We start from the raw sequence: 27,226 nt of genomic DNA, 5'->3' as shown, positions 1-27,226 counted from the left end.
GCTCTTTCAACTACAGAAGCTGAGTATGTGGCAGCTGCCTCTTGTTGTACTCAACTGTTGTGGATCAAGCAATAACTGGAGGACTTTGGTGTATTTTATGATTGTGTTCCATTACTGTGTGATAAAACCAGTGCTCTCCACATGGCAAAGAACCCAGTTCAGCATAAGAGAACAAAGCACATTGATCTGCGACATCATTTTCTCATAGATAATGTTGAAAAAAGGTCTTATATGCATGCAGTTCTGCAAAGCAGAAGACTAAGTAGCAGATATCTTCATCAAAACACTGAGAAGAGAGTACTTTGAAAAGAATTGATTGGCGTTGGGGTTGATAAAATCAAACTGAGCACCAGGTCCCTCAATGATTGACTATGAAAGAATGAACAGGTACAACAACTAAAAAGTATTTTCTGGCAAGTTCTAACTCATTTCTATACCGTTACAGCTAATCACACATGGAAATAACAGAGCAAACAAGCAACTAATGTCATTGCATCTTGGTAAAAGGATGAGGCTCACACTTACAAAATTAAGTCAGGGAACCTGGTTCCCTTGACTCAGGTTAATAGTCCCTTTGTACTCTCATGCACATGTTTTTAACATATGTAAAAGTGCCACGTCATTAAAATTTTAGTTTCTCTTTTTTCATCTCTTTAGAACCCAAACATCATACCCGTTATTAAACAACCCGTCTACCCAGAAATCTATACTCGTTTGTAACCGGTCACTCACTTTCTCTAAATAAACCCAAGCACTTTCTCTTTCCTTACTATCCACATCAAAGCCAAAAATTCCCCTTTCTCTCTCAAAACCAAACACTTTTTTTCTTGTGTTCTCACTGCAAATCTTCACTATGTCTGAAAATCCAGAAGTCTCAAACGTTTCCAGTGTAGTCCCCACTGTGTCTTTGTCTCATGAAGCATATGAGCGAGAGTCTGAGTCCCCTTTGTCACCTAGTCAAAACCTCATACCAGACCCCCAACCACCTACTACTTCCTCTCTAACCCAATCAAGTTCTGATTCTCACCGGAGTCGTAAGACTGAGATACCCAAAAGGTTTGTTGTTGCTACCTCGCCTTCTGCCTCGCCCAAAAAAATGGCAAAAGGAGAAATAGTAGACGGGGATGAAGGTCAGGAAGTTTTTAGTCACAAAGTTAGGGAGAGTGCTAAAGCCCAATAGAATGTGGTTCAGAGTAGTGAAGGTTCAACATCGACCATTCCAAGCTTCAATTTGAATATTACCAACCCTACAGGTAATGTTCCTCTTGCATCCTCTGAGTCTACTTTGGGGGTAAATGAACAAGAAGCCATTGATAACATATTGTTAATCGCTGTAGAGGGAGGTTTGGTTGGTGGTTATGAGGGTGTTAATGAGACCATTGGGTCTCATAGGAAAGGTGAAGGTTATCAGGAAGAGGGTAGGGAACTGGTGCCCCTTGAAAATCTGGCACCTAACAGTACTACCGGGGAAACAAATGAGGGACCTAATCCCTCGGCCCAAGAGGATCCCTCCGCTCCTACTTGGGATGAAACTCCCTACTCTTCGAAAGAGCCTCAGGTCAGTTCTGATCCTGCTCGCTCTCCTCACTTCGATGCTGAGCCATTAAACATCGTCTTTCCTAAGATGAGATCTCATTCTGAGGAAGAAAATGAGAACAGTGATGAGGATTATGACAATGTGTCTGTTACAAGCTTTATTGCCGCTAGGAGTAGAAGGGAAACTCCCAAAGAGCCCACTCTTAAAATACCTACTACTAGACTGCAAAAGAAGGAAGCCCTTGAGTCAGTTCTGAAGAAAAATAACGAAGAGAAGAAGAAGAGGAGGTTGGTAAAGGGTGGAAAGCTGGTGAATGAAGAAGAAGTGCCTCCACCACTTGTTGTTGATGTTGATGAAGGGGTGAATGAGGAACTTGGTTCTTTAATTCGTAAGTCCTCTAAGAAACCTACAGTTCCAAGACCTAGGAGAGAGTCATCTGTGAAAATGGTGAAAGTGAAAAATGTTGAGGTAGAAGAGTTTGGTGAGAAGGTGTGTGAGAAGTCTAGTGAGAAATTGTCTGAGAAGTCTGCAAAGAAAGAGAAAAGTGTGAGAAAGTCTGTGAAAAGGAAGGCTGGTGACAATGAGGAACTTGGTTCCTCCAAGAAGGCCAAGGTGGGTGTGACCAAGGATGAAGGAAGAGAAAACCTGAGAAAAAAGAGGGTGCTGTGGGGCAGAACATTTGCTCCTAATATTCTTGACATGACAGGGATGCGCCAACTGGTTGATATTGGTGAGTTTCAACAGTGGACACACTTGTTCACCAACGAGATCCCTAAAGTGTAAAGAGGAAGAGGTGTGTAGTTTCTACGCGGACATGTTCACAGTGGAAGAGGATAACATCTGTTTGAAGGCCAACAGTGTAGACTTTGTGATGGACGAGGCTGTGTTGGAAAATATTTCGGGAGTGCATACTGGAGGAATATCATCCATCGAGGGGACTTATTCTCCAAATTTCAGAAGTGCCATTCTGAAGGATGATGCAGTGCAGCAAGGGGAACGAGTACACAAGAAGGCCCTCCTTTAAGTGTATCAACTGTTGTTCGAGATGGTGAACAAGGTTTTGCTTCCACGGGTAGAAAGGCGTTCCATTACGTCAAGAGCAGACATGTTCCTAATGGAAGCACCATATGCCTACACCACTATCAATATGCCTGGTCTCATGATAGAGCATATGAAGAAAGTAGTAGAATTTAAGGATGGTAATCATGGGTTGCCTTACGGGTTCTTACTCACTAAGGTATTTAACTTCTTCAAAGACCCTTTGGGAAAAGCAATAGTGGGAACTCGCAAGAAAACCTTCTCCAAGACCACCTTAGAAGAGTATGAGTGCATTGATAAGAAAGGAGGGGTTGGCATCAATTCCACTATCTCTCAATTAATTGAGGCTCAGAATGCTGCCAATGAAGAGATAAGGAAGTTGAAGGCAGAAAATGTTATTCTTGAGGGACAGCTTAGTCAGGCCTAGGAGGCACCTGGTTCCAGCAGTGCACAAGACACAGAGGTTGCCCGTCTGACCAAGAAAAATGCTGATCTTAGGAAACAGGTCAAGGACCTGAAGGAGAGGCTGCTTAACGAGCAAGTGTAAGAAAATGCTCAAATGGATATCCTCCTTAGAACCCTTGCCTCTTCATCTCTGCCTCCCCCTTCTAGTGCTCCTTAAAATAGTTCCCTTCCCAGTGTCCAGTTAAAAGCTAATTGCCTTATATCGTGGTCCCTTTGTTTTGTTGTTTTTGGTGGCTGGTACTTTTTAAGTTGTTTTATTTTGTGAATGGTTGTGTAACAAATGGCACTGCTAATTCTGTTCTCTTTTATTTAAAATTAATGAGTATCCTGTCCTTTTACTATGCATACTATACTCTTATGCTCTGTTTTTAGCCATATTTGTGTGCACACATGTGGCATGAGTTAATCATGTTGGACTTCTTTTTGCTTATTACTTATGATTAATCTTTTTATGATGCCAAAAGGGGAAAAAATAATTGAGGGGGAACAAGTTCAGGGGGAATACATGAGATATTATATGGTAATCTGGTTCTCAAGGGAAACTTCAATTGCAGGTTTGTCATCATCAAAAAGAAAAAAATTGATAGGTTATGTACCTTATTATGTTTTGATGATTTAACAAACTTAATGATAAGAACCAGATCGGGAACCTGTTACACATCCTCAAAGTTCTCAAGAACAACAAGTCTCAAGTCGGACTCAAGTTCCAATAATTAGAGTCAAAGAGACGATAGAGGGAACAGATAGACATCAGTTCCCTTGCTGACTGTATCAGTCAACTCCCCACAGTTGTAAAGTTGTTGCAACTGTTCCTCTGCACACACACAACATGGCAAATAGTGCAGCAGCCACTTTATGTGGAATACATTATGCCGGATAATTACTTGCATCATCCAAGCGACATCACTTGTATATTATCAACATGATGCAAGGAAAAACAAGTCACTTGAACACTCAGGAAAATCATCAAGCTTCTCTCTTAAGGGTGTTGCTATTTGGCAAGTGACTTCAAGCCTTCAAGAACGAAGAACAACAGAACAAGTACCAGTTTCCAGCATTAAGTTACCTTATGTCCTTAATTGTATTGTACCTTTGTTAGAGCAATTTACTTGTAATTCCTACTTAGCTTAGCTAGAATCATTATGTAGGAAATCAGTTGTAAAATCATAAACCTTGTGTTTGTGTCTTGGCTAGAGTTAGTCAAGTTGTGAGCTTTGTAATAGAGTTATTACAATTGAGTGAGGGATTAAGAGTTTAATTCCTAGGTTACAATAATTTGTAATCTGAAGTTTGCACAGTAGTAAAGTGGAAATCCTATAAGTGTAGGTCGTGGTTTTTAATCCCGTGAGCTGGAAGTTTTTCACGTAAAACTCTGTTGTGTCATTTACTTATCTTTGGTATTGCGTATTCTGTGGGAATTGATAGAGAACCAAGTTCTCTATACAATTTGGTCGACCCTTAGTTTCTATCAACTTCACATGCATATAATAATTTTTTTGAGCTAACATTTACAGTTCTTATATTTTATCTTCTCCTTTTATTTTTCTTAGCTTAAATATTCAGATTGTTATGATGTCTAAGTGCAATTCTTTTCTTATAAATGCAATCATAATTTGAAGCGTTTTACCATCCACGTAAAAAATAATTTTTTTTTTCAATTTTGTACTAATTATAGGGAATACACGCGCAACGTGCGTGCCCAACGACTAGTTAAACATAAAAGTGGTGATGCTAAACTAATTAAACTAAAATGAAAACACTAATAAACTTTAAATAAAATTGAGCAGTTTTTATGTTATCAATATGATTAAAACGATGTAGGGTTATGAGTTATCTAACAATCCTATTGTATCCTTCACTTAAATTGACTAATTCATTTATCTGGTTTATTGGTTGACATGGTTAATATTGCTCATAAAAATCTATTGAGTTCTTACTCGTTTATTTAAGCTAATCTAGCGCTGATATGTCTATGGAATTAGAATCAATAAGAATGCATTCATAATTTCCGTAATAACCAAGCAAGACAATTAGCATATATCTATCCTAACCGCGAATTTGTTCCCCGATGCCTAGGTTCAAGAACTTGCTCTACTCAATCTTATGTACAATCTAGAATTCTCACTTTCGAGTTCAATCATAAATTCGTAGATAGTATTCAATTGGTGACCAAACAATCAAATAATTGAGCGAGGAATTGAATAAATAAACAAATACGATAAATTAAAAAACTAAAATCAACTTTCAAATAATAATAGTCATGAAAGAACCACAACTCTAGAACGTGAAGTTTAGCTCCACGTAGACAAGATAGCCAAACAATAAATTATTCAAAGGAACATAAAAATTACTAAGGTTGGCGGAAGAAAAGATAAAATCTGATGAACCCGACCTCCACGGCGGCTCCATGCTCCCCTCGGTTAAAAGTTGTGTAAGAATTGTGTCTAATAAATATTTATAGGTGTAGGAAAAAAATTAGATGAATTAACCAAGTCCAAGCAAAACAGGAACAAAAATTTCCATCCAAAACTCATCACTGCGTCGCCACAAATATCACGCCCAAATTGGGCAGCCTCGCGCCATAGAACGCGATAGACTATCCCGTGCTACGCGAAGCCTCGCGGCCTAACTCTTTTTGTTGCTGATCTTCTTTGCTTCAATTCATTTGTCAATTCAATTATTGCTTGCCTAACTCTATTCTTGGTAGTGGTAGGCTGCCAAACTCTTCTTTCCAATTACTTCAAATGTAATGAAAATCTGCTAACATTTAGTCTCCTCTATGCCCCCGTAATCCTTAAGATTTCTCTTTTTGTATTTGATTTTGTCTTTATGTAACTTGGGATCTGTCAATCAAATTCCATTCTTTGCATGTCATGTCTTTAATTGTTTATCCATAATCATTAGCCAATCATCTAAGAATACACTTTAAAATATTCACCTTGCTCCCAAATTTCATCTCAAAAGTATCTACATTATTTATTAACACCAAAATAAATATAAAACTCCATAATCAAGATAAGTTCATACTTAATAGTTAATATCAAATATAACCAAAGAGCGATAAAAATACGACCCAACATCAAATTTATATTAATCTTTTTTCATCTTCTACTAAATTGACAAAATAATAATATAATCTTGCAACACATTTTGGAGCAATCTCTCTTTGTAGTCAAGAGTGTAATAAGTGTATATTACTCCATATTGCACTAACTATATAAGATATATAATAAATAGTATTAAACAAATTAAAAATCAAATAGTAAAAGAAAGAAAAGTAACAAAGAACCAATTTGTATTTTGTTGATAATGCACTTCCTATTTCCTAATACATATTGGATGCATATCTCTTCCGTACCCACTTCGAAAAAACGTCACTTTGTGAATGTGATTGATTTTTGCTCGTGTTTGAATTTGAGGTTTCAGACCGAAAAGCTAAGAAGATATGATATCTCACAGTTGCACCACAAACTGAGATAAGATCAATCACGTACAATTGCATTAACCTATCTAATATTCATCCTAAGTTCACGCTCAGACGAATTAGTGATTGTGATTAAGAAGTGAAACAAGCGAGCAAAAGAACCCAACCAAGCAAATTGAATCTCCTTGACCTTGGCACAACAAGCAGTTCTCGGATCCGAAGGTGTTAAATTTGAACTTGCCAGCCGCCAGGACTCGAGTACAAAGGAGAGACAGGAGATTGGACCCTCTAGGATTTCAAGAAGATATGTGTTATTACAAAGAGGTGAATTTAGAATTTTGACGGATTCCATCTTTAAGTTTTTTATCATAAATCTATTACAATTTAGAAATTATAGGTTAAAATTTAAAAACAAATCTTACAATTTTAGTGATGTTTAAAAATATATACCTATACTCCATATAAAAAATGCTGTTATTATTGAACCACGCTACTTCATTCATTGCTATTAATTTTAATTATATAAAATTTTGCAATGACAAATGGAGATCGTGTTGAGAGAGAGTCGCCAAAAGACTCATTCCAGGAGTGAAAGAAAGGATTTCATTGTGTTAAATTTGAGGATTTTGAATGAATATACGAAATAAAAAATAAAAAATGAAAAAAATTACTTAATTAAAACACAAGAGGGGATACTAAATATGTACAAACTGAGAATTGAATCTCTACCTTTACTTGTTAAGGTGCACCCAATAATCGTAGAACCATAGGAATCGTTGAATTCAGACATATAATCTTAAGTTTTTGAAATAAAATTTACATATTTGAAAACTACTCACAATAATTATTAATTAAAAGTATTTAGAAGGCCTATAAAAAAAATTGTGGTCAAAGAATTTAACTCTCACAATCCCAACGATGACACATAGATTGAAAAGCTCCATCCAAAAATAAGTGTCACCTTTTGCTTTTTGAGAGTAAGTTCGACTAGTGTATGAAGCTAAATTAAATTGGATAAGATCAACTCATATTCTAAAACTAATACTTCGATATTAAAAAATTATATGAAAAATACTATAAGTTGCAATTCTTCTCATATCAATATTAAGAAATAATATAATTTAAAATATTGGTTAATTAGTTTGAATATGCAAAAGCAAAAAGTGAAACATAATTTGAGACAGAGAAAGTGCATTTTTATTAAAAATAGTGACAGATTGAACTAATGAACAAATTGTTTTTAGGAAGTCTCTACATTTAACAATAGAAAAAGCCAAACTTTTTAATTTCCTAGTGAATTGTTAGAGGCAGCATACATTGGAGTAGTACTATAATGTTTTAAATCTCAATGTGGAAGGCAACTTCCTGAGGCACTACTACTTAGAGTCCGGAACCAAAAATGTTGTCATTTTGAACTCAAAAGACAAAAATAGGTGGAAAAAAATTTGGACTACAATTTTATATATAGCGCATGTTTTTAATGCCCTATACCTCAACGGCCAGTTACCTCATTAAGGTATAGCGCATGAAATACATGTGCTATGCTTATACTAAAAGCGTGTTTTGAAATACCTATTTTTGAATGTTTTTTACCGGAGAAAACAAACCGTTTTTACAGTCGAATCGAGCACAAATCGCGTTCAACTCCACGAGGCAGGCTTGTATCGTGTCTTTTATCAATAAAATAATAACTGCAAGAGATTTCGGGGATCAAAGTGGTCTACAATGGAGGTTTTAAAAAAAAAAAAAATGGGGAGGGGGGACCGTTTTTGAGAGCTTCTGTCTAGGAAGAGAAGCTGTGATGTTATTTATATAAGTATAACGCATGTATTACATGCGCTATACCTGACCGGCTTTTGAAGTTCAGGTATAGCGCATGTAATATATGTGTTATACTGGGTGTTTCAAAATAGTAAGCATAGCGCTCGTATTTCATGCGCTATACCTTAACGGGTAATTGGTCGTTAAGGTATAACGCATTAAAAATATGTGCTATATATAAAATTGTAGTCCAAACGTTTTTCAACCTATTTTTGTCTTTAGGGTTTTTGGTTTTATAAAATCGCCTGCTTCGTCTTGTGGCAGTAGAGGATGAGAGGTTTCTTTTAGCCATAGTAGAAAAATTGGTGAGAAGTGAAGGAGAATGAGAGAGGAGGGTACTTAACTAGGCTTTTGGAAGATTGAAGGGTTGCATCGGTTAGAGGAAAGGGCACGTTCAGATTTAAGTGACACTTTAGAAGAATTGCTTCGGCGGAACCAATGGAAGAGTAATAATAGCACTCACATCAAATTAATAAACTCATCAATTAAACAAACTAAAAAATGAAGAAAAATATTTACAAAGATAGGAGATTTTTACGTAATAGACAAAGTATCAATCTTTTTACGCAGTAGATAAAATCTTTCTTCCAAAAGAGGTTTTGTAAAAATATCAGCAAGTTGGGACTCAGTACTAATGAACTCTAACAAAATATCACCTTTTGCAACATGATCACAAATAAAATGATACTTAATTTCTATATATTTTTTCCTAGAATGATGCACGGAATTTTTTGACAGGCATGTAGCACTTGTATTATCACAGAAAATAGGAATAGAAGTGAGATAAATCATAATTGAGAAGTTGATGCATGATCCAAAGAACTTGTGTACAACAGCTTCCAACAGCTAAATACTCTGCTTCACTAGTTGACAAGGCAACACAATTTTATTTCTTTCTATGCCAAAAAATTAGAGCATTCCCCGGTAATTGGCATGTGCCACTAGTACTTTTCCTGTCAGTCCTATCACCTGCAAAATTTGCATCTGAAAAATCTTTTAAATCAAAATTTTTGGAATGAACATACCATAATCCTAATTCAGTGGTCCCAATGAGATGTCTAATAATGCGTTTTACTACAGTCAGATGAGATTCCTTTGGAGCCGACTGAAATCTTGCACACTTACAAACACTGAATTCTATATGTGGTCGACTAGCCGTGAGATATAGTAGAGGTCCAATTATTCCTCTATACATTGTTTCATCCATACTTTTTACATTCGTGTACTCTTCAAGCGTAGTGTTGGATTTATTGGAGTTCCTATAGGCTTTGAATTCTCCATTCCAAACTTTTTTACGAGTTTCTTGGTGTACTTGGTTTGGCTAATAAAAATCCCCTTGGGAGATTGCTTGATTTGTAATCCAAGAAAGAAGGTTAGCTCTCCCATGATGCTCATTTCTAATTCTCCTTTCATGATATGAGCAAATTCTTCACATAATACAGAGTTAGAGCTCTCAAAAATAATATCGTCCACATAAATTTGAGTAATAAGATTACCTAAATTTGAACACTTAATAAATAAAGTTGTGTCGATATTACCTTGTTTGAAACCTTGATTTAGAAGAAAAGAGCTTAATCTTTCATACCAGGCTCGAGGGGCTTGCTTGAGTCCGTATAAAGCTTTTGACAGCTTGAATACATGGTTTGGGAAGTTGTTGCTTACAAAGCTAGGAGGTTGTTTCACGTATACTTCTTCAGAGATATATCCATTTAGGAAGGTATTTTTTACATCCATTTGAAATAGCCTGAATCCTTTATGAGCAACAAAAGCAAGTAGTATTCGAATGGATTGTAATCTTGCTACAGGAGCAAATATTTCATCGTAGTCGATTCCTTCTTGTTGAGAGTAACCTTGGGCAACTAGCCTTGCTTTGTTACGAACTACTTGACCAAATTCATTCAGCCTATTTCTGAAAACCCATTTAGTTCCTACGATAGAAGCATTTGATGGTTTTGGAACCAAGTCCCACACTTTATTTCTTTCAAATTGATCAAGTTCATCTTTCATGGCTTTGACCCAGTAGTCATCGTTGAGGATTTCATCAACCTTTTTTGGCTCAAGTCGTGATATTAAGGCCACGTGAAGTTGAGCTTTTGAGATCTTCTAGTAGTGATACCTTCTTGTAGATTTCTAATGATGAACTTGTGGGGATATCCAGGTTCACTTTTCCATTCATTTGTAATACATGTGACTGGCTCCTTTTCCACAGTAGTTGATTGTTCAGCAGAAGATGGTTCCTGGACTTCAATGTGCTCCTCAGTTGACTGATTTTGCTGATTTGTCGCCTGATCGTGACTGTTTTTTCCTGATTCGTCTTCAATAAACCAACCATGCTTTTTAAAACGAACCTCATAGTCACTGTCACTTAGTTTACTGATACTGAGAAGGTTGTAACCAAGTTCATCAACCAGGTACACTTCATCTATAACATATATTGAGCTGAGGGGAACTCTTCCAACTCCAATTATATTCCCTTTTGATTTGTCTCCAAACGTGATTGTTTCTCCATCTAGTTTGGTGACCGTCTTGAACAGTTGTTTGTCACTAGTCATATGTCTGCAACACGCGTTATCAAGGTACCATTTCCCTTTTCGATTCTTCTTGTATTTTTCCTGCAAAAAAGAGAAATTACTTATTTTTAGGTACCCAAGCCCGATTGGGTCCTGAATGGTTAGTGCTATGAGTATTAGCTTGACTAGAGGGCTTGGATCGCCAGACCCATCTCCTGTTGTTCTTAAACCTGGAATGATTAGAGGTATGACCGAGTTTTTCGCAGTAAAAACATGAGGGTTTATTGGAATTTTAAGAAACTTTTTGTCATGACCCAAAATCTAACTAGTCATGATGGCACCTAACCCAACCCGCTAGGTAAGCCAATTACCAACTATCCAATTCCAATGAAATTAATAAGGTAATTAATTAAAAGAAAATATATAAAACCAATACATTTTCCCAAGAACTGGTAGTACAAATTATGAGCATCTAAGAATAGAGTTTATAAAGCTGGTATGAAGTAAATACATCATCTGTTTAAAAATTACATAAACAGAGTTTTATAAATCTAAGGCTACCATGAACAAGAGGCAGCTACAACCAGAACGCAGGTACATCTTCAGATCCAGCTCCCAACGAACACAACAACATTAGCAGCCAACATCTGCACGCAAGGTGCAGAAGTGTAGTATGAGCACAACGGACCCCATGTACTCAATAAATAACAAACCTAACCTTAGGTTGAAAGTAGTGACGGGTTTTTACCAAGGTCCGGTCCAAAACCAATAGTCCACAACAGTCCATAATACAAGAAGTAACTCAGAGATAAAATGCTCGGCTAAATCATGATTTCTAAAAATTGTTCTTTATTTCAAGTATATCAGTGAAAACCCAAATCGTTTACCGAAGTTGCCAAAAATATGAATAAGTTTGAAAACAATAATTTTCCTAAAATGCTTTCAATAATAAATAAGAAGTTTAATTTTCTTTCCAGATAACTCGTATAAACCAAATGCATCACTATGCCCATTTGTCAACATGTGTGAGAAATCATGAATGGTGTGATACTGTATAGCATGAGAAAAATACATCTCTATGCCTGTATGTCAAATGTGCATGTCAATGCGATGCAACTCAGTGATAAAATCATATGCATACTCTCAGAGTATCATTTCACTCAGTCCTCCTAATAACTCTGTCCTACCAGTCACTCAGGCCTCACAGTCACTCAGTCCTCATAATCGCTCGGCACTCACACTCAGTAGGTAGATGCGCTCATTGGGGGGTGTATAGACTCCGGAGGGGCTCCTTCAGCCCAAGCGCTATAATCTGCATGGACAACTCACGTGCCGCACAGACAACTCACGTGCTATAGTATCAATATATGTATCCGCACGGACAACTCACGTGCTATAATAAGCCAGTCTGGCCTGCTACGACGTGCAACTCGATCTCATAATAATAAAGTATATAAAGCCAATATGGCCTGTTGTGGCATGCAACCCGATCCCATAATTATCCACACAATAAGGCCCTTAGCCCCACTCAGTCATCAATCTTTCCAGTCTCTCTATCATGGGCTCAAAATGTCATGAAAGTAGCAAGAAAATGATGATATGATGTATCAATAAATAACAATAGAGACTAAGATATGATATGTAATGACATGAATATGGCCGAGTATGAATTTTCAATTTAAAACAAATAATTTACAGCAATATGACCTCTGTGGGTCCCAATAATACTGACACATAGCCTTGACATAATTTTTAATATGATTCTCAGCTCAATTTCTTTAGCACATAAAACTACATAGAAAATGCCAAGATTATTTGACTACCACATTCCACGAAAACAATTATGTCACAATTTTCATAGTTCACGCCCACACGCTCGTCACCTAGCATGTGCGTCACCTCCCAACAATTCACATAATACATATATTCAGGGTTCATACCTGCAACTCCAAGATTAGAAGAGTTACTTACCTCGAACAAGACGAATCCAATGCCGAGAAAGCTAAACAATGCTCCAGAAATCCCATTCCACGTGTATCAACTCCTGAACGGCTCGAATCTAGCCACAATAAATTTGATTCAGTCCACACAATTTATAGGAATTAATTCCATATCAAAATTCTAATATTTTCCACAAAATTTGAAATTACACTCCGAAAATCGCATGGGGCCCGCATCTCGGAATCCGACAAAACTCAAACAATCCGACAACCCATCCAATATCAAGTTCGACCATACTAATTTCACTCAATTCCAACTCCAAATCGATGTTCAAAACTCAAAATTTCATAGTATGAACTTTAGGGCAACACCCTCAATTTCCTCTTTAAATTCATCAACCAATTGCTAAAATGAAGATAGATTCATGGAATATAATCACAAGGGAGTTAAGAACACTTACCCCAAGTCGTGTGGAAAAGTTCCTCTCCAAAATCGCCCAAACCGAGCTCCAAAATCCGAAAATGGTGAAAAATCACGAACCCTCGAACTTAAAGGGTTCTGTCCAGCCCTTTCGCAGATGCGGACAAGAGGTCGCACCTGTGACCCTTGCTTCTGCCGCAACAACTCGCTTCTGTGAGAAAAGCTTGGCCAGCCCAAATCGCTTCTGCGATGCCTAGGACCGCATCTGCGGTCGCGTTTCTGCGCAAAAATCGCCACACCTGCAAAGACCCCAGGCCATCCCCAGTCCTACATCTGCGCGAACCCCGCCGTACCTGTGGCATCGCACCTGCGGCCAAGACCCTCGCAGGTGCGATCACATCAGAGGCAGCAGTTCCAGCATTTTCCTTAAGTCCGAATTTGATCCGTTAACAATACGAAACTCACCCGAGGCCCCCGGGACCTCAACCAAATACACCAACAAGTCCTAAAACATAGCACGGACCTACTCGAGGCCTCAAATCACATCAAACAACATCAAAACGACGATCCGTGCCTCAAATAAAAAATCTATGAACTTTGAACTTTCTAATTCTATATCTTGCGCCGAAATATATCAAATTAATCCAGAATGACTTCAAATTTTGCCCACAAGTCACATTTCACATTACAAACCTATTTCAATTTCCAGAATCAGATTCCGACCCCGAAATCAAAAAGTCAACCCCCGGTCAAACTTCCCAAAAATTCAATTTTCGCCATTTCAAGCCAAATTCCACTACGGACCTTCAAATAATTTTCCGGACACGCTCCTAAGTCCAAAATCACCATACGAATCTATTGGAATTATCAGAATTCAAATCCGAGGTCGTTTACACATAAATCAACATTCGGTCGACTTTTCCAACTAAAGCTTACCATTATGAGACTAAATGTCTTAATTCATTCTGAAATATCTTCGGACCCGAACCAACTAACCCGATAAGTCATAAATCAACTATAATGCATAAATTGCATAGTAATTGGGGGAACGGGGTTGTAATACTCGAAACGACCGGCCGAATTGTTACATTCTCCCCCACTTAAACATATGTTCGTCCTCGAATGTGCTAAGAGTTATTTTCATGCCATCAACGCACTATTCCATCTTACAACACATGTACCCGAGGTGATCCCACGTCACCCTATTCCACATAGGCCTGACAATACAATACAACTAAAAATCCTTAATTTAACCTTAGCCCCAAAAAAAACCTTGGAGCCAAATTTCTAACATCCAGAATTCTTTTCAAGACCTGAATCTCACATCTACACACTGTATAAGCCTGAACAAGCTGTATCCAGCTATAAACATAATCTCATATATAATCACATAACATACTACACAACTCGCATACTCGTAGCACTATTTCTGATTACAGTAACTACTCAAAACCAACCAAGTACTAGTATAAAACCCCGCATTCAAGAGAACCTCATTCCGAAAACTTAGTACACTGCCAATGATGAAAGAAACAATCAAAAACTCATGACCACTCATCAGATCAACTAGCCATAGATCTCTCTCGCCCCAACCAGAACCATAATCCTCTCCTAAGCTGACTTTCAATATTATCCTCCGGAATATACCATAATCAAGCATGATAGTACCCATTCTAGGTCCAATGACCTTATATTGTTAAGCAAAACTATCCCACAGACACGCCACATCAATATAACTCAATCCACCACTGCACAATATGTGTACCCAAATATGGGAGATGTCTCAAGGAAGAGAACCGTATTGCAAGTTCAACAAGCACCACCACAACCGTAATGTTACAACCAATTCCTCAAATTTCATAAAGAGGATAACCGTAGACACATGTGCACAATTGTAGAGGAAGGAAATTAATGAATCAGATAAATTATAGCAGAAATAAAATTCCTACACACGACACGGACAACTCATGTGCCAATAATATGAATCGCCCGACATGGTCACAGGCCTCCAGTCCCAGCATATCACAAGTACACTTGTATATGATAATGAAATAAGATTCTCATGATCCTGGACTAGTATAAATACGTGTCATAGTGTAAGCATGTGCAAGGTCTGCCATCACACTTCAAATCGGCAATTTAATGCGGAAATAGTAACTACCCCATTTATTCAGGGAATTAGTCTCTTTGTAACCTCAAGTGAAGCCTAGATAGTTCTCAACAAAGGTAAGAATACGAGAAATGTTATAACTTTACGCTTAATAGTCAACTCTAGGCATATCATAGCCTAAGCATTCTTTCGAGTATAAATACCTGCCCCAATGCCCGCATATTGGCTCAAATCTCACATATATGCACACTTATAGTGCGTAGCTATCACAAATAATTAACGCAACTAGTGCCTCTACTGAGTTAAAATAAAATACTCACCTCAAGTAGGCCGCAACCCTAAACAATATACTTCCGGGAACTCCCAGTCTCCCAATTCATTGAACACATGAATCACCGTAACTGATCCCAACTCCAGCACAAGAATGACTAACACATCTTCCATTCACGATAATCCCATCAGGAATACTTTCATAATTCTTCCGTGCCACATAGCAATAATTTGAATATCAGCAGTTTATTAACCAGGTGAGTACTGCAATACCGATGAACATCCGTAAGTCAAAACACAACGCGCCTTCTGAAATGCGCACCTTTCTCAGGAATTACTGAGCAGTTATAACATTCATCGAAATATCTGAAACTAACCATGTTGTCCAACATTCGTTACCTTCTCTTCAAGACTGAACTGTCACCTTGTACATGTAAATCATAATCCCGCACAACACACCACATCTATTATGCCATCATGTGAAAAGCATAAGAATCTCATTATCAACTCTGAGTAAATAGCAAATTAAATACCCGGTAAGTTAGAAACCTTCCTCTTGCTTCCTTCCAGGAGAAAATCACAATACACAACACGTTTCCCACACCAGTAGAAAATATCCGGTTCAAACCATGGTAGAAACCATCAAGAACACTTTGAAATCCATTTGCACATAACCAAGCTATTAGAACTGAATTTCTCTAACTCGACATGGCCACGCAGGTCACCAAACCCAAGAATATTGTCACCAAAATATCTATAAAGTCTTACCACATCGTAATTACCCAAAGGACCGATCCTACCATTACCATACTGGCCCAGTCTACTACCCAGTTGTCCTATTTCTCCGAGATCCTTCCGAATTTGTCTTCAGATTGATACTTCTCCTTGCTAAAACACCACGATCTTTAACCATAACTCACCCCACAAATCTTAGCATAGAACCACAATGCCGTACGGTCCATAAGCAACTGCATTCTTCTTAAGTACCCCAAAAGCACCACAACCGAGACATCCACTTTGAAAGACCTTATGTGAATTTAAAATTGTTCCTCTCTCCTTATCTTATACTGAAATGTAGAATCCATAGTCATACAGAATTACCGCAAGTCCCGACACCATCCAATGTAATTAACCAATTCTAGCGATACACAAATCCGAAAAATTTTCAATTGCCACTTATACATTTTTGAATCCATTAGCACCTTCTCGAAAGTCACCCATTTTGCTCAAATCTAAAAATTGCACCGCCCAAACGGGCTGAAAGACACGTGACCCATTAGCACAACAACACTCAAAGAGGTAATCCTGCCTTAACACCATCAATCAAATTCATACTTTGTGCGCACTACATTTTTCAAAGTGACAACTTAATCATTCCATGATTTTTTTCATATTTCCATAAAGTGCAATGTACCCCGTATTCTGAAATTTTCCTTACTCGAGTCATCCTCGATCTCAACCTTTGCAAGTCATAACTAACCCACAAGTATGCCTCAGACCAAAACTAAACTTTTACATATAACCATCAATTGAATTGTCAATAGAAGGCTCTCCCACTTGGCTCAAAGCCATAGATTTAAACACTCCATAACTCACAATACCTATACTTTATTACTGCCATAATACTGCAGTCAGTACAACTAAAATTCTTTTCAAGCTCATGCAACACCAACCATCAAATACCTCAATCGTCCTCTAAGTTCGCATTTATTCTCTTAACATTCAAGTCAACTTTCTCAACTAGATTCAAATTCATATCTCAACACATATGCCCCATTGGTAGCAAAGAAACTATCCATTCACATTATAAGGAACACACCTATGTAGATTACTCCGCAGGGGATAACCCACATGCTTAGCCTCAAATTGGTATCTTGTTATACCCTTTCGCAATTACAATTACTATGAAATCACTTAATCTTTCTGAGTCCAAACTCATTAACCAGACATGAGAATTTAATTTGTCCCAAAATTTAACAATGTGAAAGATTCTTCAAAACATTCATACTCGAGACTGTACGTCACATCAAAACGAAAATAAAGCACCCAATGGCCTTCATTTACATTTCAAGGAAACACTTCTCGTCACATTCAAATCGTCTTAACACATCTCGCAGTTATATCATACTCATCACAAAGCCATTCCACCACTCATCGAGCCACAAATTCCACTCGTAGGGGCATTACCGGACATATGAGTCCAAATGTACAGGTTATAACTAAAGCTACCGAGCCTAAGCTGCAGTCTAAACCTGGCCTCAAGTCTTCCAGACTGACCCATCACTAAAACACATAATACACATCTTGAACCTTGTTCATACAAACACAAGCCGACGATGCATAGCTGATAGCGAGCGCTCATGTGCGCATACGAATACGTGGAAAGAATTCAAAGGGTTATATCTCAAGCTGAATCAATTCCGCACGATAAGGAAAGAAATATGGGAAGTATATATATCCAAAATGCCATGTAGCCTCTCGAAGATAAGTATGGACGTCATCATACCGATTCGCAAGACTCTACTAGACACTTGCTCATGACTTGTAGAACCTATGAACCTGGCTTTGATACCACCTTGTCACGACCAAAAATCTAACTAGTCGTGATGGTACCTAACCCAACCCGATAGGTAAGCCAATTACCAACTATCCCATTCCAATGAAATTAATAAGGCAATTAATCAAAGAAAATATATAAAACTAATACATTTCCCAAGAACTGGTAGTATAAATCATGAGCTTTTAAGAATAGAGTTTACAAAGCTGGTATGAAGTAAATACATCATCTGCTTGAAAATTACTTAAACAGAGTTTTATGAATCTAAGGCTACCATGAACAAGAGGCACCTACAACAAGAACGTAAGTACATCTTCAGATCCAGCTCCTAACGAACACAGCAACATCAACAACCAATATCTGCACGCAAGGTGCAGAAGAGTAGTATGAGGACAACCGACCCCATGTACTCAATAAGTAACAAACCTAACCTTAGGTTAAAAGTAGTGACGAGCTTCTACCAAGGTCGGTGCCAAAAACAATAGTCCACAACAGTCCATAACAACGTAAAGCAAATAATATAAGAAGTAACTCAGAGATAAAATGCTCAGCTAAATCATGATTTCTAAAAATAGTTATTCCTTTCAAGTATATCAGTGAAAACCCAGATCGTTTACCGAAGTTGCCAAAAGTATGAATAAGTTTGAAAACAATAATTTTTCCAAAATCCTTTCAATAATAAATGAGATGTTTCATTTTCTTTCCAAATAACATGTATAAAACAAATGCATCACCATGCCCATCTGTCAACATGTATGAGAAATCATGAATGATGTGATACTGTACAACATGAGGAAAATACATCTCTATGCCTGTATGTCAAATGTGCATGTCAATGCGATGCAACTCAGTGATAAAATCATATGCATACTCTCAGAGTATCATTTCACTCAGTCCTCCCAGTCACTCAGTCCTCACAGTCACTCAGTCCTCAAAATTGTTCGGCACTCGCACTCAGTAGGTACATGCACTCATTGGGGGTGTGTACAGACTCCAGAGAGGCTCCTTCCGCCCAAGCGCTATAATCTTCACGGACAACTCACGTGATGCACAGACAACTCACGTGATATAGTATCAATATTTGTATCCACACGGATAACTCACATTCTATAATAAGCCAATCTAGCCTGCTGCGATGTACAACCCGATCCCATAATAATAAAGTATATAAAGCCAATATGGCATGCTGCGACGTGCAGCCCGATCCCATAATTATCCTCACAATCAGGACCTCGACCCCACTTAGTCATCAATCTCTCCAGTCTCTCTCTCATGGGCTCGCAATGTCATGAAAGTAGCCCGAAAATGATGATATGATGTATCGATAAATAAAAAAAGAGACTGAGTTATGATATGTAATGACATGAATATGACCGAGTATGAATTTTCAACTTAAAAAAAATAATTCACAGCAATATGACCTCTGTGGGTCCAATAATACTGACACATAGCCTCGACATAATTTTTAATATAATTCTCAGCTCAGTTTCTTTAGCACATAAAACTACATAGAAAATGCCAAGATTATTTGACTACCAAATTCCTTGGAAACAATTATGTCACAATTTTCATAGTGCATGCCCACATGCCCGTCACCTAGCATGTGTGTCACCTCCCAACAATTCACATAATATATATATTCAGGGTTCATACCCTCAGCTCCAAGATTAGAAGAGTTACTTATCTCGAACAAGACGAATCCAATGCCGAGCAAGTTAAACAATACTCCAGAAATCCCATTCTGCGCGTATCAACTCCTGAACAGCTCGAATCTAGCCACAATAAATTTGATACATTACACACAATTTATAGGAATTAATTCCATATCAAAATTCTAATGTTTTCCACAAAATCCAAAATTACACTCCAAAAATCGCCTGTGGGGCCCAAGTGTCGGAATCCGACGAAACTCAAAAAATCCGACCCCTCATCCAATTACAAGTTCAACCATACTAATTTCACTCAATTCCAACTCCAAATCAATGTTCAAAACTCAAAAATTCATATTATGAATTTTAGGCCAACACCCCCAATTTTGTCTTTAAATTCATCAACCAATTACTAAAATGAAGATAGATTCATAGAATATAGTCACAAAGGAATTAAGAACACTTACCCCAAGTCGTGTGGAAAGGTTGCTCTCCAAAATCGACCAAACCGAGCTCTAAAATCTGAAAATGGTGAAAAATCACAAACCCTCGAACTTAAAGGGTTCTGTCCAGCCCTTTCGCAGATGCGGACAAGAGGACGCACCTGCGACCCTCGCTTCCACGAGAATAGCTTGGCCAGCCCAGTACCACATCTGCGCCAACCCTACCGCACCTGCGGCCAAGACCCTCGCAGGTGCGATCACATCAGAGGCAGCAATTCCAGCATTTTCCTTAAGTCCGAATTTGATCCGTTAACCATCCGAAACTCACCCTAGGCCCCCGGGACTTCAACCAAATAGACCAACAAGTCCTAAAACATATCACGGACCTACTCGAGGCCTCAAATCACATCAAACAACATCAAAACAACGAATCACACCTCTAATCAAAAATCTATAAACTTTGAACTTTCAAATTCTATATCTTGTGCCGAAACACATCAAATTAATCAGGAATGACTTCAAATTTTGAAAACAAGTCACATTTCACATTACAGACCTATTCCAATTTCCAGAATCGGATTCCGACCCCGATATCATAAAGTCAACCCCCCGGTCAAACTTCCCAAAAATTCAATTTTCGCCATTTCAAGCCAAATTACACTACGGACCTCCAAATAATTTTTTGGATACGCTCTTAAGTCCAAAATCACCATACGAATCTATTAGAATTGTTAGAATTCAAATCCGAGGTCGTTTACATATAAATCGACATCCGGTCGACTTTTCCAACTTAAGCTTACCATTCTGAGACTAAGTGTCTCTATTCATTCTGAAATCTCTCCGGACCCGAACCAACTAACCCGATATATCATAAATCAACTGTAATGCATAAATTGCACAGTAATTGGGGAAACAGGATTGTAATACTCGAAACGACCAGTCGGGTCATTACACGTTTTCTTCTCTGATTTTAATCATGCAATGGTTAGCATTGTGCCCATTTTTGTTACAATGAGTATATGTAGAAAGATTTCTAGTTCTAGTCGGATATTTATGACGAGTAAACTGATTTGATCTAACTGAACTATGATTGGTGAATTTTCGCAATTCATTCAGTTGAAGTTGAAGTTCATTAACTTCATCTTGAAGCATATCTCTCTCAATTTCACATACTTCCAACTTCAAAGCCCAGTCTTTCTTTTCTCTTTGGATTTTTTGAAGTTCATTTAGAACTTTCTCAATATATGCAACAGCAATATCAATAAACTCTTGGAGTTCATGACAGTTAGGACATGTAGGAAGACGTACCTCATTTGTTCCTTCGTCTGCCATGAGACCAAGTTCACCTGAGTCTTCATCGCTATCTTCTTTGATGGCCATGAAGCACATGTTGGCAATTTCTTCGTGATCAGATTCTTCTTCATCACTCCAAGCTCCAAATGATTTCTTCTTTTGAAAGTTCCTGCTTAGTTTCTTTTTTAGTTGAGGACATTCAGCTTAAATGTGTCCATATTTTTCACACTCGTATCATCTTCCATCATTTTTGTCATTATCATTGTTCATCTTCCCTTTTCTGAAATTAGATTTACCTCTTCTGTTGTTTCTGTTTTTCTTCATCATGCTTATTACAACTTTGGAAAGTATAGTTATGTTCTCATCTTATTCTCTTCCTCCTCCTCCTCCTCCTTCTTCTTCTTCTTCTTCTTCTTCTTCTTCTTCTTCTTCTTCTTCTTCTTCTTCTTCTTCTTCATCTTTCGATACAGTTGCGTTGAATGCAACTGTCTTCTTCTTTTCTTGTTGAACTTGCCTGTCTAAGTGTATTTTTTCAAACGCAATTAGATCACCTCTAAGTTCATCATAGAAAATTTTATCAAGATCCTGACATTCCAAAGCAATGACTTGTTCTCTGCTTTTGATTGGTCTACCAAATAATTTTAAGTCTCCAAGGATTTTGCTGAACCTGGAAAATATTTCCTCTACTGATTCTCCATCCTTCATTTGAAACAATTCATAGTCTCGAACTAGGAGATTGATCCTTGTTTCTTTCACTTCGTTGGTTCCTTCATATGTGACCTCTAACTTATCCCACATTTCCTTTGCAATTTCATAGCTTGATATCTTTTCATATTCTTCTCCGCTGATAGCATTGTACAACATATTTTTTGCCTTAGTATTCACTTGAATAATGACTGATTATTCTTCAGTGTAATCATCTAAGTCAAGAGGATCAGATGATACTATGATTTGACCGTTGTCGTTCTTCTTTGAAAGAATTGGAAGATTTTTTTTCTTGATCACGCGCCAAACTTTAATATCATATGACATAGTGTAGGTCTCCATGCGCACTTTTCAATGAGAGAAGTGATGGCCATTGAAGTAAGGGGGTCGTACCCGAGAAGTTCCTTCTTGAGATAGTGCTCCAACGACTGTATTTGATCCCATGATCTTTTCCTCACTTGCTGTTAAGAAATATTTGTGAGTCTTGCTCTGATACTAATTGAAAGTACAAGAGAGGGGTGAATTGTAACTAATTTAAAAACTTAGTCGACTTAGCTTTATCAATAGGTTTGATTGATGGTGAAAATAAATTACAAGGAATTTAAAGACTGAGAACACAAGAGTTTTATACTGATTCAGTACCGGTGTGGTACCTACATCTAATTCCCTTGGGTCACAAGGGTTCTCTTAGATCTTCAATGATAGTAGCAGTGATTTTATGGATCGTTTACCCAAACGATTTTCGACAACAGTGTGTTTATAAACTTGACACAACTCTTACTTTGCTTCCTAACACTTCCTATCTTTTGAGACACTAGTAAACTTAGGAATACAGTATTTGTGCTAAGAACTAGGAAGACATAGAAAATAGTGGTAAGTTGCATAGTTGAATTCTTTAATCTGCCAGTCTTCTTATACGAGAGTCTTGAGTAGCAGTTGCAGATTGACCCTTGATTGAGGCACAAAATATTCTAAGAGTTTTTACCCAAGGGGTGTCTCCGAATCCTGCTCAAGAGATGGGCTGGATTCATTTACGTCCTTCCTTTTCATATTCATAATGAGGGGAGTGATTTGTGGCTTGACTTGATCGATCAATATTCAGAATCTCCAGATCCCAAATCAATCCTTGAAGTAGGGACTGCCTTCCTATAGCGATTGCGCTTGATCTTGTTTCTTTTTTGATGGCCTTGACATCCTTTGATTTAGCATTGTCCTTGCTGCATTTGATCTTGTTTCCTTTATGATATCTTTAACATATTGACTACCTTTGATTTAGTACTGCTTTCCTAATTTCCTGCAATTAAATAGATACAGTTAGATTTACATTATTGTCATCATTGAAACTTAGGTATAACAAAGTCTTTATATATAAAATGTCAAATTCGTTCAAGTAGTACGACGATGATTCATTCTGATAATATTTTTCACGTTAATGGAATAAAGACTTGCTCCTTGAGTCCTCTCTCAAACATGGACCAAGAGCAAATAGATTGACACATAAAACATTTCTATTTTGTAGTAGTTGTACACTGTTGTATGTTATGCAAAAAGATTCTGCTTCAAAAGCCCTGGGCTCAGTTTATCCTTTTCTTCATTTTCTTACAACTGTGGTATTCTGCAAATTTGCGTGCATTGGTACCTATTATCTTCTATCTGTAAAAGTATCAGATAAACTTAAAGTATAAATATCGTACATCGTTTTATTATAACATTCATTTAGAGCTTTTTTTCTTCATCTCTAGCAAGTATTTAACATGGGTGAATATTTCAGAAAAGGCTACTAACTAGAGTAAGGAGTGGCCACTGCTAGCAAAGGTGATTTCCTACGAACAGTGATGCCAGTGCCTTCAGTCATATCCAAATCCCCACCTTTTATCCCTTGTGGTAATGCAAAATTGAACTTGTGCACAAGCCTTGCTAATGCTAGCTCATTTACAATAATACCAAAAGCAATTCCTGGACAGCCCCTCCTGCCTGCACCAAAGGGAATCAACTCAAAGTTTAGTCCTTTGACATCAATATCACTACTTAAAAAAAATCTCTCTGGCCGGTACTTCTCTGGATTTTCCCACGACAATGGGTCTCTTCCGATTGCCCAAGCATTAACAATGACTTGAGTTTTAGCAGGGATATGATAGCCTAGTAATTTTACGTCTTCCAATGATTCTCGAGGGATTAGCAGTGGAACCGGTGGATGAAGTCTGAGAGTTTCTTTGATCACTGCTTTCAGATACTGCATATTTCCTAAGTCGTCCTCTGTTATCTCTGATTTCCCTTGGGCTAATTGTCGCACTTCATTCTGTAATTTTTCCATGGCACTCGGATGCGTCAAAAGCTCTGTCATTATCCACTCCAGAGTTGTATAAGTTATATCCGTACCAGCAGCAAATGTATCCTATGCATTAAAAAGAAACACAGAGCAATTAAATAGCTGAAGCTCCATTTTACATCCAGAGTTTTCCAATATTTGAATTACAGTCACTATCCATGGGTGGATGAAGCAGTAAAACACTTGGTGCAGTTTCACCATTGCTTTTCTTCTTGAATTAATTAGTATTATTTCACATTCATTGATTTAATTTTTTTGAAGAATTAGCCCAAATAGCCGCCCACCCAACTACTTAAACTAAAAATAGCATGCGGAAGTATGATATATGCATAATTTATGTATTATATGTGTATAATCAATATATAATTTATGTATATGATAGAAAAACTAAACAATGAATATGACCGGCCATTTGTGTATAGAAAATATCAAAGACACACACCATAAGAAATACCTTAAGACACCAAATTTTTATTATGGGGACAATACTAATACAATTCAGGTTTGGAAGTACGAGAGGCTTACCAAGAGAATAGCTTTCAATGAATCCCTTTGAAGAGGATAGCCTGTTTCATCTCCATTCTGAATTTCCAACAAAACGTCCACGAAGTCTTTAGCTTCCCCCGAGCGGTATTCTCCTTTTCTGATATGTTCTTCAATCACACTCTCCAAAAATGTGTCCAACTCTTTTGCTGTTTTCTCCACTTCAGTGTCAAGACCACTAATTTTATTGAGCCATTCAAGCCATGGAATATATTCCCCAACGTTGAATGTACCTAAAAGGTTCACAAATCCATCTAAGGTGGCTTTAGCATTTATTCCACTTTCCCCTTCATTATATTTCCTCCCTAAGGCCACTCTGCTAATAATGTTATTAGTCAGAGAACAGAAAAGATCTCTCAAATCTATCACCGAACTCGAATATTCACACTCTTGTTTGATATTTTCAATCATGTTCGATATTTCTTCTTCTCTGACATAACGAAAAGATCGGACTCTTTTGTTGCTAAGAAGATGAAGCACAGTAACACTTCTTACTTGCCTCCAATATTCACCATAAGGACTGAAGGCTATATCTTTGGAGCCATAAAATAGTCTATCAGCAATGCTGGATTTAGGTCTGCTTGACCAGACGAGATCATGGGTTTTCATGATATTACGAGCAGCAGCAGCACAGGAAGCAACGACCACTGGCTTACTGCCAAAGTGAAGTAGCATTACTGGACCATGTTTTTCTGATAGTTTATGGAGAGAACGATGAGGATGTGACCCAAGTTGGTGCAAATTTCCTATTATTGGAAGCTTTCTTGGAGATGGTGGTAACTTATTTTGGGTGTTTGAAGTAGTAAAGAACCGTTGATGGAGGAGGAAAATGAAAACAAGCGGAGAAATTATTAGAGTGTAAAAGGGGAGATCCATTTTTGTTTGAGCAAGGAGTATTAGAAGAATTCAAGAATTGGGTATAATATATTTGGAGACAAATGTATATAGAAAACAAACGTCATACCTGAAGCTGATTTTGTGTGTTGGCACATATTCGGAAAAGCTTCACCACACAAAGAATTTATTAAGGTACATGTGTCTAAATTCTTCACTTTATAAAGTTAAGCTATTTCCGGTTCTTATATTTTATCTTCTCCTTTTATTTTTCTTAGCTTAAATATTCAGATTGTTATGATTTCTAAGTGCAATTCTTTTCTTATAAATGCAATTATAATTTAAAGCGTTTTACCATCCATGTACAAAGCGATATAATTTTTTCAGTTTTATACTAATTATATGGAATATACGTGCAACGTACGTTCCCAACGACTAGTTGTCACGACCCAAAATCCCACCACAGGCGTCGTGATGGCACTTAGTCTCTAAGACTAAGTAAGCCGATTATAATTACAATTCAAGCCATTTTTTTTAAATAGATAATCGAAACCAACAACGGAAATAATTACAAACAACCTCCCAAGACTGGTAATACTGAATCACGAATTCTAACTGAATACATGAAATGATCTCAAGGATCGAATACTCAATACTGTTTGATTAATAATTAACAATACGATAAAATAAAAACACTCCAAGGGACTGCGACGACCAAGCAGCTCTACCTTGAATCCTTGCGATCACACTCTAACACTGTCCGAGTCCGATATCTCCAATACCTGGCTCTGCACAAAAATGTGCAGAAGTATAGTATGAGTACACCACAATCGGTACCCAGTTAGTATCAAGAATAACCTCAGCGGAGTAGTGACGAGGTAGAGTCAAGACACTCACTAGTCTAATAACCTGTGCAATATAGTATACAAAAATAATAGGAAACAAATAACAATAATGACAACGCTAATCAACCAGTGATATACACAGCAGGGCAACAAGAACACCATTAATATTGCTCAACAAATAATAAGTACAAGTACACCCAATTAATCAAGTCCTTCAAATATAAATCTTTCGCCTATATGCTTCTCAAATAATAATCTTCAGGATATAATGCTTTCCAATAAATATATTTTGGATATACTCCCTTCAAATATAATCCTTTCAAATAAATCTCTTTCAAATAGAATTCTTTCAAATAAATCTCTTTCAAATATAATTCCTTCAAATAAATATCTTTCGAATAAAAGTCACCCCGTGACACCTCATTTCAAAATCATAAAATACGGGTCTCAGCCCACTTTCATATTTTCACGGTACCTCGTACTAATTTTTCT

General features: G+C 37.4%; 2 protein-coding genes across 5 annotated transcripts; one reads left to right on the top strand and one right to left on the bottom strand.

The window, feature by feature from the left end:
- Positions 1-853: 853 nt before the first annotated feature.
- LOC138908341 (uncharacterized) lies at positions 854-2,320 on the top strand. The gene is made up of 2 exons (XM_070199002.1): positions 854-1,130; positions 1,254-2,320. Exons 1-2 carry the CDS (start codon positions 854-856, stop codon positions 2,318-2,320), a joined length of 1,344 nt encoding a protein of 447 aa, XP_070055103.1.
- A 20,461-nt stretch (positions 2,321-22,781) lies between these two features.
- LOC138891404 (cytochrome P450 71A3-like) lies at positions 22,782-26,052 on the bottom strand. Of its 4 annotated transcripts, XR_011414916.1 has the most exons (4): positions 25,038-26,052; positions 24,238-24,578; positions 24,053-24,157; positions 22,782-23,477 (listed from the first exon to the last, which is right to left on the bottom strand). XR_011414916.1 is itself a non-coding variant. In XM_070197458.1 (3 exons), exons 1-3 carry the CDS (start codon positions 25,929-25,931, stop codon positions 23,470-23,472), a joined length of 1,428 nt encoding a protein of 475 aa, XP_070053559.1. In that variant the 5' UTR covers positions 25,932-26,052; the 3' UTR covers positions 22,784-23,469. The 4 variants fall into 4 exon arrangements, 3 of the variants coding, with proteins under 3 accessions (XP_070053559.1, XP_070053558.1, XP_070053560.1); XM_070197458.1 differs by having other exon boundaries at positions 22,784-23,477; positions 24,053-24,578; XM_070197457.1 differs by having other exon boundaries at positions 22,788-23,477; positions 23,969-24,578; positions 25,038-26,051.
- Positions 26,053-27,226: the final 1,174 nt, after the last annotated feature.

The sequence above is a fragment of the Nicotiana tomentosiformis genome, chromosome 3 (genome assembly GCF_000390325.3).
Source record: "Nicotiana tomentosiformis chromosome 3, ASM39032v3, whole genome shotgun sequence".
Lineage (NCBI taxonomy): Eukaryota > Viridiplantae > Streptophyta > Magnoliopsida > Solanales > Solanaceae > Nicotiana > Nicotiana tomentosiformis.
The sequence above is the reverse complement of the archived record's forward strand: the minus strand, read 5'-3'. Positions and strand labels throughout refer to the sequence as shown.